Source organism: Balaenoptera ricei, chromosome 3 (genome assembly GCF_028023285.1).
Source record: "Balaenoptera ricei isolate mBalRic1 chromosome 3, mBalRic1.hap2, whole genome shotgun sequence".
Taxonomy (NCBI): Eukaryota; Metazoa; Chordata; class Mammalia; order Artiodactyla; family Balaenopteridae; genus Balaenoptera; species Balaenoptera ricei.
This window is the reverse complement of record NC_082641.1, coordinates 135539500-135553233: the sequence shown is the minus strand read 5'-3', so window position 1 is coordinate 135553233 and position 13734 is coordinate 135539500. Positions and strand designations below refer to the sequence as shown.

At 38.1% G+C, this 13734-nt stretch overlaps 1 protein-coding gene across 7 annotated transcripts in view; it reads left to right on the top strand.

Moving 5' to 3' along the window:
• Window positions 1-13734, top strand: part of EBF1 (EBF transcription factor 1) — a 393446-nt gene that overhangs the window by 3042 nt on the left and 376670 nt on the right. For all 7 annotated transcript variants that reach the window (XM_059917603.1, XM_059917602.1, XM_059917601.1 and 4 more), the window contains exons 3-5: window positions 16-79; window positions 703-758; window positions 11424-11497. In XM_059917603.1, coding sequence (XP_059773586.1) covers window positions 16-79; window positions 703-758; window positions 11424-11497 — 194 coding nt within the window. The remainder of the gene's footprint in view (window positions 1-15; window positions 80-702; window positions 759-11423; window positions 11498-13734) is intronic.

Below are 13734 nucleotides of genomic sequence, written 5' to 3'. Positions count from 1 at the left end.
CCTGCTGCAACCCAGGAAGCCAACAGCGAAAAGACCAATAACGGGATTCACTACCGGCTCCAGCTCCTCTACAGCAATGGTGAGGCTCCCGTCGGGTCTGCGCCGGCACCCCGGGGCTCCGGGTGAGGGTAAGGGGCGCGGGGAGCTTCAGGTGGACGAGAACCCGGAGCAAAGCTCAGTCGTCCGCCATGCTCGGGGTCAACCAGCCTCTCCTAAGTTTCGCCTGAAGAGGTTTCACCTGAGGAGGCCCTGAGTGGCTCGAGGGCGGCCGCATTAGCGGACGCGTACCTGGGTCCAGGTGTGGCGCCTTGGCCCCTGCTGGGCTGCTTTCTTTCTTCTTCCCCTTCCTAAGGCCGGGTTCCTCCGCTTAGCATAGACTTCATGCCCAAGTCCCTTGAGTTCACGGGGCTAGAGCGATCAGGGCCTTGGTGGCTCCCGGAGAGCACGCAGAGGGACTCCAGCCATGGGAAGGGAGAGAACCCAGGTGGGGGTCCGCCTTATTCCCAGCTGCTGTGCTTGGGGGTGGGGCTGCCTTCCAAATGCGCTCGGGCTGGGCCAGAGGCCCTTCTCCGGGAACTGGGGAACGGGGTCCTGGCTGTGCTTCTCCGGGACAGTCGGAGTTCCATCAGCCTTGGAGCCCCAGTCTTTGTTTCCTGCAGATCCTCTCTCACTTAATTCTCCTGTCCCCCGCCCCTCCCCCAGGAATAAGGACGGAGCAGGATTTCTACGTTCGCCTCATTGACTCCATGACAAAACAAGTAAGTTTCTTAAATTCGCGCCGCCGGGGTGACTCTACGGCCGCGAAATTTGGGAGAGTCAAGAAGCTGGCTACTCCTTAGCGGGAGGGCTGGGACTCGAACTCTCAATGCCAGGGCGGACCGCGCTCTCAGCGCAGCCTTCCAAATGCCCAAAAGCACGTTGACTCGCCGCGTGGAGGAGATGGCTCGACGGTTCCTTCTTTATAAGGGAAATTCAGACCTTGTGATTTAAGACTACGGGGTGCTGCGTGGGGAGAATATGGACTGAACTTCCTTTGACCCGGCCGGGTAGCCCCAGGGGGCGCAAAGGTGCCCAGAGACCCTCGTGCAGATCGGGCTGAACTTGTGAAACCCAAACCATCAGGGCCTCCCCCGGGAGGCAGAGGTAGAGGAAGCGGGTGAGGGGCAAAGGCAGCTTCCCCAGAAATGGTGAGATGGTCTGAGAGCGCACTTGACCCACTCTACACATTTTTAAAAAAAGAGACGGTGGTGGTGGTAGTGTTGGAAGACGGAGCTACAATTGTTAGAAGATATTTTGTAAAAATCCTCCTGCTTTTGCCTCCAAGTTTGGCAAGAAGCCAGGCAGCATGAGTGAGCTTGTGGTCTTAAAGGTACATAGACGGCATTTTCTTAAGCTCCCAACACGCGGGTGCCAAGCAGTATACATTAAGGTTGAGTTATGGTTTAAAAGATACAATTATGAGCCGAGTCAGAAAAGAGGTCTGACGTTTTTACGAGGGGCAGGAACATTTTTTCTTTTTAATTTTAAGAAAAAGTTTAGGAATTAAATATCTGGTTAGGTAGTTGGAGGATTTCGTGACAAAAAAGAAGACAGTTTTATTGGGTGGGGGAAAGAAATCAGAACAAAGAGAAAAGTTACCCATTGTGTACTAACCACCAATTTAGTGAGAGGGTTAAAACTGGTTTGCTTGATTGCGATTTTAAAATATTCCCTTTAAAATAAGGGATGTAGTTTTCATAGATACTGGCTTGGAAGGTTTCAAATTAGAGTATACATGCATACTTAAAAATTGTTTTTAGATACCCATGGCTTAAATATGTTGTACAAAATGCACGTTAATAAGCTGTTGAGAGTTTTAAAATCTACTCAGCAAGAACCAATTTAATAACAGCTAATTGTAATTATTACCTTCATATTTCATTGTGAACCAAGTAAAAAACATGAGGGTATGACATGTATTTTTAAAAATGATAAATACATATCTCTTGAAAACTATTTCAAGTTATTAGCCTAAAATATTTGACTTTCTTAAAGATCTGTTTTATTTCTTAGTTGATTGTTCAGAGTAAACACACATTTATGCTTTTACTCTTGGTATTATTATTGTTTTTTATTATTATTACTATACTGGTTTTGATCATTACATAGGATAATTCCCTTTGATTTGGACGCTCTGTATTTTGTTAAATTTTTTTCCTGCCAAGCAAAAAATGCAAAAGCCTTATTTCAGTAACTTTTTAAAAAAATGATATCAAAACAAAAGTGTCTTAAGTGGAGTTTTGTTTTTAAAAAATTGTCTTTGATACCCTGGGTATCTTTTCCTGCCATTCCCATCAGAGGAAAAAAAAGATGGGAGGGGGAGAGGGAAAGTATGATTCTAATACATATTTCTTATGTACTTATTAGAGTTTATTTTTTAAAGAATAAAAACTCCCCACAAACCAGTATGTAAGACCTGTCTGCTTGTGAAACATTGGCCACTTAAATATTAAATTATCAGCAACTCTATGAAGTGAACAGTTGTAAGGAGCACAAAATTAGGACATGTTTGACGTGATAACTTCTCTCAAAACTTTATTTTAGGCCCCTTAAACCAAAAGTGCCACAAGAATTGATCTTCCCATTGTGAGATGAACTGACTTTACACACTCTTCTAAGGTGGAAGAATAATCTTGATTTTTATAAAGCAATACATCTAATATCATTTTACTAACAAGGTCATAGAGCTTAAGAAAAGCTATAGCTTAAGGCATTCTTTGACTGCTTGGTTTCATAAATTCTATTGGTGGTGGGGGTGGGAGTGGGACCAGAATAAGATATAGTGTAGTAATAGCAGGTATAAGAGAGTTACTTGCCATACTGTGACATCTCGCTGAAAGTTAAAATTATAAATGTAGGCAATTATATATTTTGGTGGGGAGTGACCTGAAAAAAAGGCGTAATAATTATCTGAATTTAGTCTAAAAATATCAAGAAAAAAGATTTTTCCAGGCATACCTGTTTGCTTTCATAATAGTTGTCTAATGCCTTCTCTGTAGCTTTTACTTTGAAAGGCAATCCCTGCCCGTTATCCGGTTGCTTTTTCCTTGATTATGTGCTGTAAGAGTTTGGGAAGTAGGTTAGCTTCTTGTGTACACAGCTAATACAATAGTCTTCAAAAAGCAGATCAGCGTGAAGAGCATGACTTTCCTTAGCTGTGACATAATTATTACGTTTTAGCTTTGATGAGTAAAACAGTGGATTCTCATCTAGCTTGAAATTATTCTGTGATAATTAAATGCCAAGTCTGATTTTTAAGTTTCTTAAATTTTTTATTTTAGTTAAGTGTGCAGTGACCCCTTCAATCAGAAGTAAGTCTTGACATAAGGTGACCGATTAAACGGTTACTTTTTTTTCCCCTGTGAAATTCTTCCAAGTAGATAGACTCAGGATTTTGATATTTAGAGTGCTGAATGGAATAATTTCAGTGATGTGATGAGTTCTAATAACATCATAAATTTCAGTGGGAATATCTAAGCAGAGTTCAAGTGTCTTCTCTTAGGTACTTATTTATCGTAACATTTTTCACATCAGAGATGCAGCTTTCTGTATGTGATGTCATATCTTTGACTCAGAAGTTGGGGTTAAAACTTGAAGGGAATCTTTGGCAAGCAAAATTCAAAACTAGCTGTGCACTTTATATTTTCATAGAATGTTCGTAATCTTGGGTGGAGTTAGCAGCATTGAGATCAAACAGAAATGTACTCAATCAACCAAGATGTATTGGTATGACACAGTATTTCACACCTTTACAAAGTGTCTCATTACACTACTTGGGGTAATGACTCTTAATTTTGGACTCTACCAGGAAAGGGAAAGCTTTATTAGAAGTGAATGTGTAAGGATCTGAGCCCTCTTATCCCTATGCTTTTCTTATAAAACACTAAGGATATAGTTATATTTAAAATATTTGTCCACCAACTAGAAAATAAGAAGCTTGCTTTTGGGAAGGGTTTTGCAAAACCAAGTTTAGCTGGACTAAAAATAGGTTGTTTTTTTTTTTGTCATTGCTGTTTTTGGTATTCCATTAGTGAGCATGCAAAAAGGCCTGTAGGACCCAGAAGTTTATGGCTGTTGCATCCAGAAATGGTATCTACTGCAGAAACTCAAATGAACTCAGTGCGAGAGGTCTGAGTTTTAATGTGCCTCAGTTCAGAATTTCCTGTAGTATTTGAGATATAATTACATTCTGTGATTGCTTCAGTGAGTTATCTTTAAATAGTTTTTTAAAAAAAAAAAAAAAAAAAACCTTTAACTTACCTGCCCTCTTACCATCTTGCCTTGAAAAAAGGGACATTTTTATAATTCAAAGAAAGAGTACCAAATTCCATAAAGTTATCAAAAACAAAACATTCCCTGCCCCCAAACCAAAGCTCTTTTTTGGAAAGGGAAAAATAATAGTCACATAATCCTTGTGTGTATGGATTTGAAGGTAGGTGATATGGTGAGGGGACCCCTAAAAAGTCCCAGCACAGTGGGAAGTCTAAGGTACAATAATCAGAACTGCTGTCATAGTTGTCTTTCCAGCTAATCTTTATATATTTGTTTTGATGTTCCCGGTACTTTAAGTTATTGATGCAAGTGCACTTTTTCCGATTGATTGTTTCATCATATCCTGCCACAGCTACGTAGATTTGATTAACAACCCTTTCTGTTCATGGTTCTTCATTGGTAGATAAACACATTTTTAGTGTATCAATAAGTTCCTAAGGAATTCAACTAGGCCAGCAGAGAGGTTCTTTCATATATTTGGGGAAACAAACAAAAAATGACAGGGCAAGTTTATAGTTAGGAGCCATATTTTAGCAGCTTTCTCTCTTCTTTGGTAACATGTCAAAAATGCAGGTGATTTGAATTTCCTTGCACATAGAGGAATGAAGAAGTTTGGGATTTTTATGCATGATCAGGACCTGTGTTTGGGAAAATGTAAACTCATCACAGTGGAAAATGTGTTGTTTGGAGTCTGGGGGTGAAAACAAAGCTGATGGTTTTGGAGAGATTGCCGGAGCCAGATGGCCTAGTACTTTCCCAGTCTGGCGGTCCAACTGCTCCCTCCTGGATAATATACAGCCATTTGTTCGGGGATATTTACGCTAGAGCTGTTTCCATGTGAATGTTTGAACAGCATTAAAAATGAACGTATTAGTAGTGATGCATTTATCGAACTTGTATGACTACACGGATAGTCTGTTCTTGTGTCTTTACTTATATTGCTGAGAGGAATGAAGGAGGGTCTGGATGTTGGTGAATTGTTTATATAGTTGTTGAGCAAGAATGAGTTGGTCTTAGTTATTAGAATATGTAAGCATTTGGAAACTAATTGAAGTAATGGTAGCACCTACCTGGAAGCTCAGTTGTGAAAATTAAATGAATTCATACATGGAAAGTGCTTAGAACAGTGACTAGCATACATTAAGTGCTTAATAAATTAGCTGCTTTTATTATTTTACTATTATTACTATTATTACCCCATTGAGTTGACAAAGCCAGTTGTATCTACTAATATAGATGTAAATGTAGTTATCATATGAATGAAATATCTTTTATTACTGTTAGAAAAAGAAATATTGCATGATATTGTTAGAATGATTCAGTTTTTATCTTGGTGTTTGAATAATATGAGAGATTTTATTTCTTTGAGACACAAAAGATGCATTCTGAAGCTAACTGCTTTTGGTACACATTCTCTTTTTATTCAGTGCTGTGATGTAACTGAACAGCATACTGAATATGATATCATTCCTTTGCAACTTTCCTAATTCAGTTCTGCAAACAGGCCTGCTTAGCTGCTGAGCTTAAATTACATATTTGTAATTTGTTCACCAGTAGCTAAGCTGCTAATTGAAGCAAAATAATTTTTTATTTTATTTCACTATTAATTTTGGATTGCTGTTTGACACAATTGTTTATGAAACGTCAAATTTGTAGTGTTTTCTTTGGCACAGATTAATTTTTAACTAAGGCTCCCTCACCTACTGGAAATTTCTCGAACCGCATTAGCTAACACTTTCTTTTTAAATGGCAAGAAGTGGAACTTGGTGGTTGAAAGTAATGATTAATATTACAGAATGTTGATAATGTAGGTGTTCATTTTTTTTTATTAGTTTTGATTCTTGGTAATTTGCTGCCAAAGTCGTGTTGACAGTCTGTATTTATAGGACACTTTACTTCTGGTTGAAGGAGATACTTTGTACATTCATGAATGTATTCTTTAAGGTGACAAATTAGGTTTGGCCTTTTATTTTGTATTTGGAAAAAAGAGTGATGTATTTTCAAGGTTACTGTTTTGACTTAAATGGAAAATTAGGAGTTTTTGTTAGTTATAGGTAACCTATCTACCTGTCTTCCTTCCTCCCTTCCTTCCTCCCTTCCTTCCTCCTTTCCTTCCTTCCTCCCTTCCTTCCTCCCTCCCTTCCTTCCTCCTTTCCTTCCTTCCTCCCTTCCTTCCTCCCTCCCTTCCTCCCTCCCTTTCTTCCTTCCTCCCTTCCTTCCTTCCTTTTTCTTTCTTTCTTTCTTCCTTCCTTTCTTTCTTTCCTTTCATTCTCTTTTTCTGTCTTTCTAAATTAATGATGACAAGGCTCTGATTGTTGGTTTGTAAACCAAGAAAGACTCCTAATGAAAACATTTTGTTCCTAAAAACCTTTCAGATTTTAATGAACCAAAGTCAAAAGTATTCTCTTTGCCCATTTTATATTTGCATGGAACGCAAAGAGTTAAAATTATTAGAAAAGTAAACAAAGAAAACTGTGCTCAATTCTCTGTATTTCTTTTGGCATCCCATTGAAGTGTGATCCCTGTGTAAGTTCATTGTCTATTTTTTGTTTTACTGTGTGGTCTTTATCCATAGTAAGTTTCAATTAACTTTTAAGACCCAGTGATATTTTAGAAAAGTGGAGATGAACCACAATTCACAAGATGCCTTCTAAAACAGTGGCAACAAAGGCAGATATTTTCTGTTGATTGATTTCTTTTCAAAGATGGTATAGGTTAATGTGTAATTGGGCATTTGAAACTGATGGCATTTAATCCTCTCACAGCAAACCTTCTGGCACTGTTGTTGTGTAAGGATGTGAAAGTTTAACAATTCCTATTTTTTCCTTCATTTTTGTTATTATAAAAAATTATTCTTGAAAAAACCCTCAATCAGAAAGTCAACAGAGTATTAAAAATAATTGTGATATTTTCATTATGCTCATTAGAGGAGAACATTAAGAAAAGGGAGGCTAGTATATCAGAAGAATAAATTTGCTCCAAATATGTCAAGTTTTGACAACTTGTTTATCAATTTCACTAGGTTTTTAAAGTTGAGATGAAGTTCGTGCTGTTTATTCTTTTACTTTTTTTCCTGTACAAGCATTCCTGCCACCTTAAGGGATTTATTTGCATTGGCAGGATTAATGTAAACATCGTTTTCTATTTGATATTGTATTTTGTTGTTGTTTTTGTTGTTTCTTAGGTTAAAACCTCAACTTGCTTCACCATCAATTCATTTATTTAAATAATATATTTGATATGCTTTCTCTCCCCCTCCTGCCCATCTCTGTAACAGGCCTCCCATCCTTACTCCTGATGAACACACTGATTTCTTTAAACCGCTGTTGTTTTTGTCACTCTCACAGCAGACTACCTTCCTCCCAGTAAGCAGACACATGACTTACTATGGAGGATGAAGATAAGCCTTCTTCTTGGTGTTCCATTGTCTAGGTCCTAAACCAGCTGTCTATTAAAATGGTTTCACTTAAAGTAGTCAGTGCTGTTTATATGCTTCTGTGATCTCCCAATTGATCTGGCCTCAATGAGCTTCACTCATACCCCAAAGAGGCACATATTTAAATTGGGAAAACAAGCAGAAACTTCTCCCTAAGCTGGTGTTAGAGAACCCCTTTCCTTTTAGGCTCGAAGTCTGGGTTTGCTGAACTGTGAACCAGTCTTGACGTGTGTGCTAAATGTACAGGGTAGAGATGTGGTATGTGTGAAAGCTGGAGGGAGAACTTGTAGGCATTTTTTAAATGTCTGTTTTATTGTTGACACTCTACATCGGAGACATTCATCAAAATAGATTTATCCTGTTTTCCTATGTTGGATCTCATCAGAATGTCGATTTCTTGGACCATACTTTTATATAATAGTGTGGTGTGTGTGTGTGTGTGTGTGTGTGTGTGTGTGGTGCGTGTGTGTGGTGTGTGTGTGTGGTGCGTGTGTGTGGTGTGTGTGTGTGTGTTTTAACAAGCTTTTTCAGTAACAAAAACTGCTTAGGCGAGGCTGGAGGTGGAGCTGCCTTTGACAGAGTTTCACTGTGTAGCTAACTCTATTACACTGAGGTTCTAGATTACACTATTTCCAGGATTTTAGTTCTACTCCTTAGGAGAGGGAGAAGACTCTCTGTTTCACTTGTTTTTATTTCAGAAGTCACAGAAGCAGCAATCACTTCTTTATCTGTGTTTATGTGCTGAGAAGTATTGTTCTGCTGAGGCCCCAAGGAAAGGGACAGAAGAAACTTCATGCTTCTTTCTGTCCCCAGAGTTTAACTATTTCTGAGCAAATCCAAACTCATGCTTTCAATTTCCTATGCTTGATGTAGAGAAGATTCTCCATTTTGACTCTGCTGCCAGAAGCGAAGTGGCAGGTTGACATTTGGTAGAGATGTATTACGGAGGCCCTGGGCCTTCAACAAATGATGTTCAGTCACCAAAGACAAAAACATGGAATACCTGGGAGACCATGGGTCATCTACTGTTTGAGGGGGGGCATCAACATATTTTCACTGCAGCATATCTTTAATTCAGTATCATCATGGGCCCACTGATTTCAGTGGAACCAGCAGCCTCAGTAAAAAATAATATTGGTATTATCTAGAAAGAGTCAAAATGAGAAGGTCTGATGTAATTGATACTCCTTTCTCCTCCCAAAACCAATTTTTTTTTAAACAGGAAGGAAAACCCCATTAATACCTGTGAATTTTATTCACCAAGTTATTTGTATTAGTTTAGCATGACAGAAAACTAAAGTTGAAACAGGTTTTCAGGGGTATTAAGAGAACACACAAAACATGTAGTGGTAATAGGATTTCTCAGAAATGCATAATAGAATTTTTTAGCACCATGTATGAGATCTAATCAGTTATTTACAGTGTTTCTTTGATTTTTTAAAGCAGTGATTGCAGTAAATAAAGCAGGCAGATATAAGTTTTGGTTTTTAAAACATTTTCAATTTACTTAATGCATTTTCTCGAGTAAAGCAACTTCCTGGGTATTTAAAAGGTCTTTTAAGATTGCAGGAACGCATCATCAGTGCATGCTAAAACTAATGGGTGAAAATTTAAGTCATAATATGATGTTAACATAATCTAGATGATTTCCCCAGAGGATAGTTATGAATTACTTAAAGTGAAGTAGTAACTTTACAGTACACAAATCTGGCTGTGCTCTCTGATGGGTGGCAGGCACCCCCTTAAGCAAATGGTCAGAGTTCACTGGCATTAGTGGAACTAGTTGACAGTGTGATGTGATACAGGGAGAAGAACTCAGCGTCATGTCTGTGGTATTCCGGCCCTGAATTACATAACTTTAGTCTAAGTCTGAGGAAACATTAGACAAACCCAAATTGAGGATGTTCTAAAAAATAACTGGCCTATATTCTTCAAAAATGTCAATGTCATGAAATACAAAGACTCAGGAATATTCCTTATTGAAGGAGATATGACAACTGAATGCAGTGATTGGTATTGGTTTTGTTGTTGTTTGCTATAAAAGACATTATTGGGTATTTGGTGAGTCTCAGATGTTTACATTAGATTATTGTATCAATGTTAATTTTGTGATTCAGATAATTGTGCTATGGTTATGTAAGATAATTCCTTGTTTTAAGGAAATACATACTGAAGTATTTAGGGCACGTCTGCAGTTAACTAATAAATGGTTCAGGAAAAGAAAATAGAGAAAGAAAGAAGAATAAAACAAATTTACTAAAATGTAAACACTTGAGGCATCTGGGTAAAGAGTATCTTGGAATTCTTTATATATCCTTACTATTTTTCTGTACATCTAAAATTATGGCAAAATAAAACATTAAAAAATATAGGGTTATAACAGGCTAACCATAAAAATGCTTTTGATGGGCCAATGGTAGAGAAATGTTTTCTCCTTATGCAGGTACTTTTTGTCATTTTTTAATTTGTTGCAATTTTTGTTTTGTAATGGAGTTAGGTAACAAAGTCAGAGCCTGCTCTGAAGGTCTGCACACATAGTGTCATAAGCTGTCCTCCATCATTTACAGTTCTAAAAGTCTCAGGTTCATAAACAAGCACATTCCAGCCAACTATAAGTTAGTTACTGCAGTTTCTGTGTATCCTAAAAAGTCTCTGGTTAATTTAAGTAGTTTCATCACCAAGAAATTGAGAGTTATCTGAATGTGTGAAAGTAATTTTGTTAACAATTTGAAGCTGTGTTATATTAGTACTATGCAGTGCTACATTGTTAAGTTAGTTAAAATGTATCCCCATGCAGAGCACTGCTCTACCCATAGCTGTGAGCTTTTCTTTGGCCCAGGTGTTAACATGTAGATCTTCCAGTAAGCAGAGGTCTCAAGGAAACCTCCTGGTGACCTTAAGGAAAATGTTTGTACACATATTACTAAAAACAGACAAAAACATCTTGGCTGGTGAGGTGGTTTGGGACTCCAACAAATTTTAAGAGTCAGATGTAATTCTTCTTAGTTGAGGGAGATAACTATGGCTTAACTCCCCCCGCCCCAACCCTGCCCTTCCCCCAGCATATGCGGGCGAGTATTACTGTTTGGGTGGTTATACACCGCAGAGAGCACATGTTTTCAAGCTGTAGGCAGGAAGGATTTCCCCTGATTGATGAATCATCTCAAGACAGTGAGTGGACTCATTAACCATACCCTCACTTGTTTTCTACTACTTACCTCTAGAATATTACATGTTGGAGTTGGAAGTAGTAAAATGAGGCGACAAATACGAATCATTTAAAAATAAAATCCATGTGCTTTTCTATATTTTAAATCACTAGTATCTCAATCTGCTAAGCCTTCTGGGTTTTTCCTTCCCCATTGATTAGATTTATTTTTATTTTGAATTGAAGAGAGAATTGTGGTTGTCTTGACGACAGAAGCCCATCTCATACAAGGATCCAAAGATGTGTGTTATAATAAGGTGGTTGATGGGACAAAGAGGAACATATCCCCTTCCACTCAATTTGGGTTGATCCTTAACAGCTGTCTTAAAACAATCAGCCCAGTGAGGCCTTTGGCTCTGAAAGCTAATTGGCCTTGCTGCGGTGGTGAATGGTCAAGAACTCGACTGTGGTAGTTTGTCCTCTGCTACTTGGTTCCATTCTTAGCTCAAATCGTGCCTTTGTTTACAGGCCATAGTGTATGAAGGCCAAGACAAGAACCCAGAAATGTGCCGAGTCTTGCTCACACACGAAATCATGTGCAGGTAAGAAATACCTTGTTCTTTCCCTTTAATTAGAAAAGAGAAGATGAATTTGTATCTCAAATCTAGGTGAATTCAGGTCTATTTTTGGGTATATGTTTATCTTCTGTTAGACAATCTAAAAAGTGTTAGATGTGAGTATTTGGTAGTAAAGTGTCAGGCATCACAGTGGTTCTCAATTATTCATTAGATTTCATCCTAAAAGACATACGTTTCCATTTTGATATCACATTGTTAATGGGCACAAAGCAGTGCCTGCCCCGTTTTCCTTTCAATCGAGTAAAATACAATATAACCCTTTTAGTGTTAATATATGTGCTCAACTGCATTGCTAGTAAAATAAGAGTTCTATTGATATCAGCAGAAACCTCTGTTTGGATAAGACTTGAAAGTTATAGTTCCCCTTTTTAATTCTTCCACTTAAAAATGTGACCATCCGTACATAGGCATCATTCCTCCCCACACCAACCCCACATCTGATCTCTTAATCTTAGTTACCTTTTATATAACTATGACAATGTAGCTAACATTTCTTAAATGTAGCGAGCTTTTGGAAGGATGGCAAAGATGAGTCACTGAAAGGTATAAACATTCATGTGGTCCACAAATGAGTATCTTTATTTTTGTCTGAAGCTACGTTTGAAACCAGGCAAGCAGACCACATTCACTTCCATGGCCTCAGCCAGCCCTCCACATGGGAGAGAGTAAACCAGAGAACAGCCTTTTAACTTGCAGTTTAGGATTCTAATTCTTCATAAAATAACACTGGCACTTTGCTTCTGATATATTCTGAGTAATTGGATAAAGCATGACGATGACACTCTGCATCAGGGAAGGGCTACTAATTGCTTTGTTAGCCACGCAGGCTCTCCTGGCACAAAGCATGCTTGTCTCCTGACTATTACTGACCAAACCATTTAGGACTTTCAGCTGCTGCTTCGGCATGGGTGGGTTTATTTGCTGCCCACGGACTTGTGGGGAAAGCAATCTGAAAACTCTACAGGTGGAAATAAAATAGAAAAGAGATTAATGTGTTTCCTTAGTGAAGTCCCAAGTAGTAACTTCTTCTGTATCTATAATATGTATGTATGTAAAAATTTCTTTTTCTCCTTTTTAAAAAACATACTAATATATTATTCTAAAATATACAGGAGTTTCACAAGTTTTCACTTTAGTGATTTGTAAAACTTGTTAATTGTTCCGAAAACAGGTTGCTTTTCTCTAACTCTAAAGCAGCAACAAAATCCAAAACTATGGTCATGGATTTCTTAGAAGATATTATTAGGCAAAATTAGTGTTATACTGTATACAACAATTGCACAGCTAAAGCTGAGCTGCACTCTTCAGAATAAAATGAGTAAAATCATTTTGAAAAGCGTTAAAAAAAATGACCTCCTTCGTATTACTATTTTTCCAGCCATATCTCTATTTTATCTTCCCACAATTAGCATGTTGTTAGAATGAATTTTCCGTATTCTGTTCCATGTGATTCCAGCAAACAGGAGACAGGAAGACGGATCTCAACCAATAGGCCAACTATTATCTATAAATCATAGATTTGTATCTCATATCTGTACTTGTTTGGACTACGCTAGAAATTATTCTTAAAATACTTAAGCTATATTATGCCTTTCACACACAAGCCTACACTCTGTTAATGCAATTTATATTTTTCTTGTTCTTAAAATTCATTGGTCCAAAGTACGTTATGATGCTGGTTGATGTGCTTTACTGCTGATGTTCTTTCTATTTTTTAGAAACATAAAAATAGCAAAAAATAAAATTCTCAAGCCACTGAAGGCAAATGATGTCTGTACCGCATGGCTAAGAGGGAAGAGCCATATTCAAAATGTCATGCTACTAATGTTACAGATGATGGTTTTCCTGGCTGCCTATAGATGTGTAAGGGGTACTGTTTGTTTACCAGGCCGCCATGACCCTATTACACAAGCCTGTCATCTATTGTGTGGCTAACAGTCTTTTAAATCGCAAATCTGATGCTCTTTAGGGGGCTTTAGGAAAAAAATTCTCACTTTCCACACCATCCTATTTCTCTTGATTTCTTGCCGGTTGTAAGTGGAAGTTGGGATGTGCTGAATTTGCACCAGGGGTGCAAATGCAGGCTCAATTATAAGCATAAAATTAGAGTCTGTTCACCATTAATCAGCCTGGCTAATTGCTATGCACCACCATTAACCATATGGTGTGAAAGACAGCTTGCTCTCCCCAAGATGAAATTT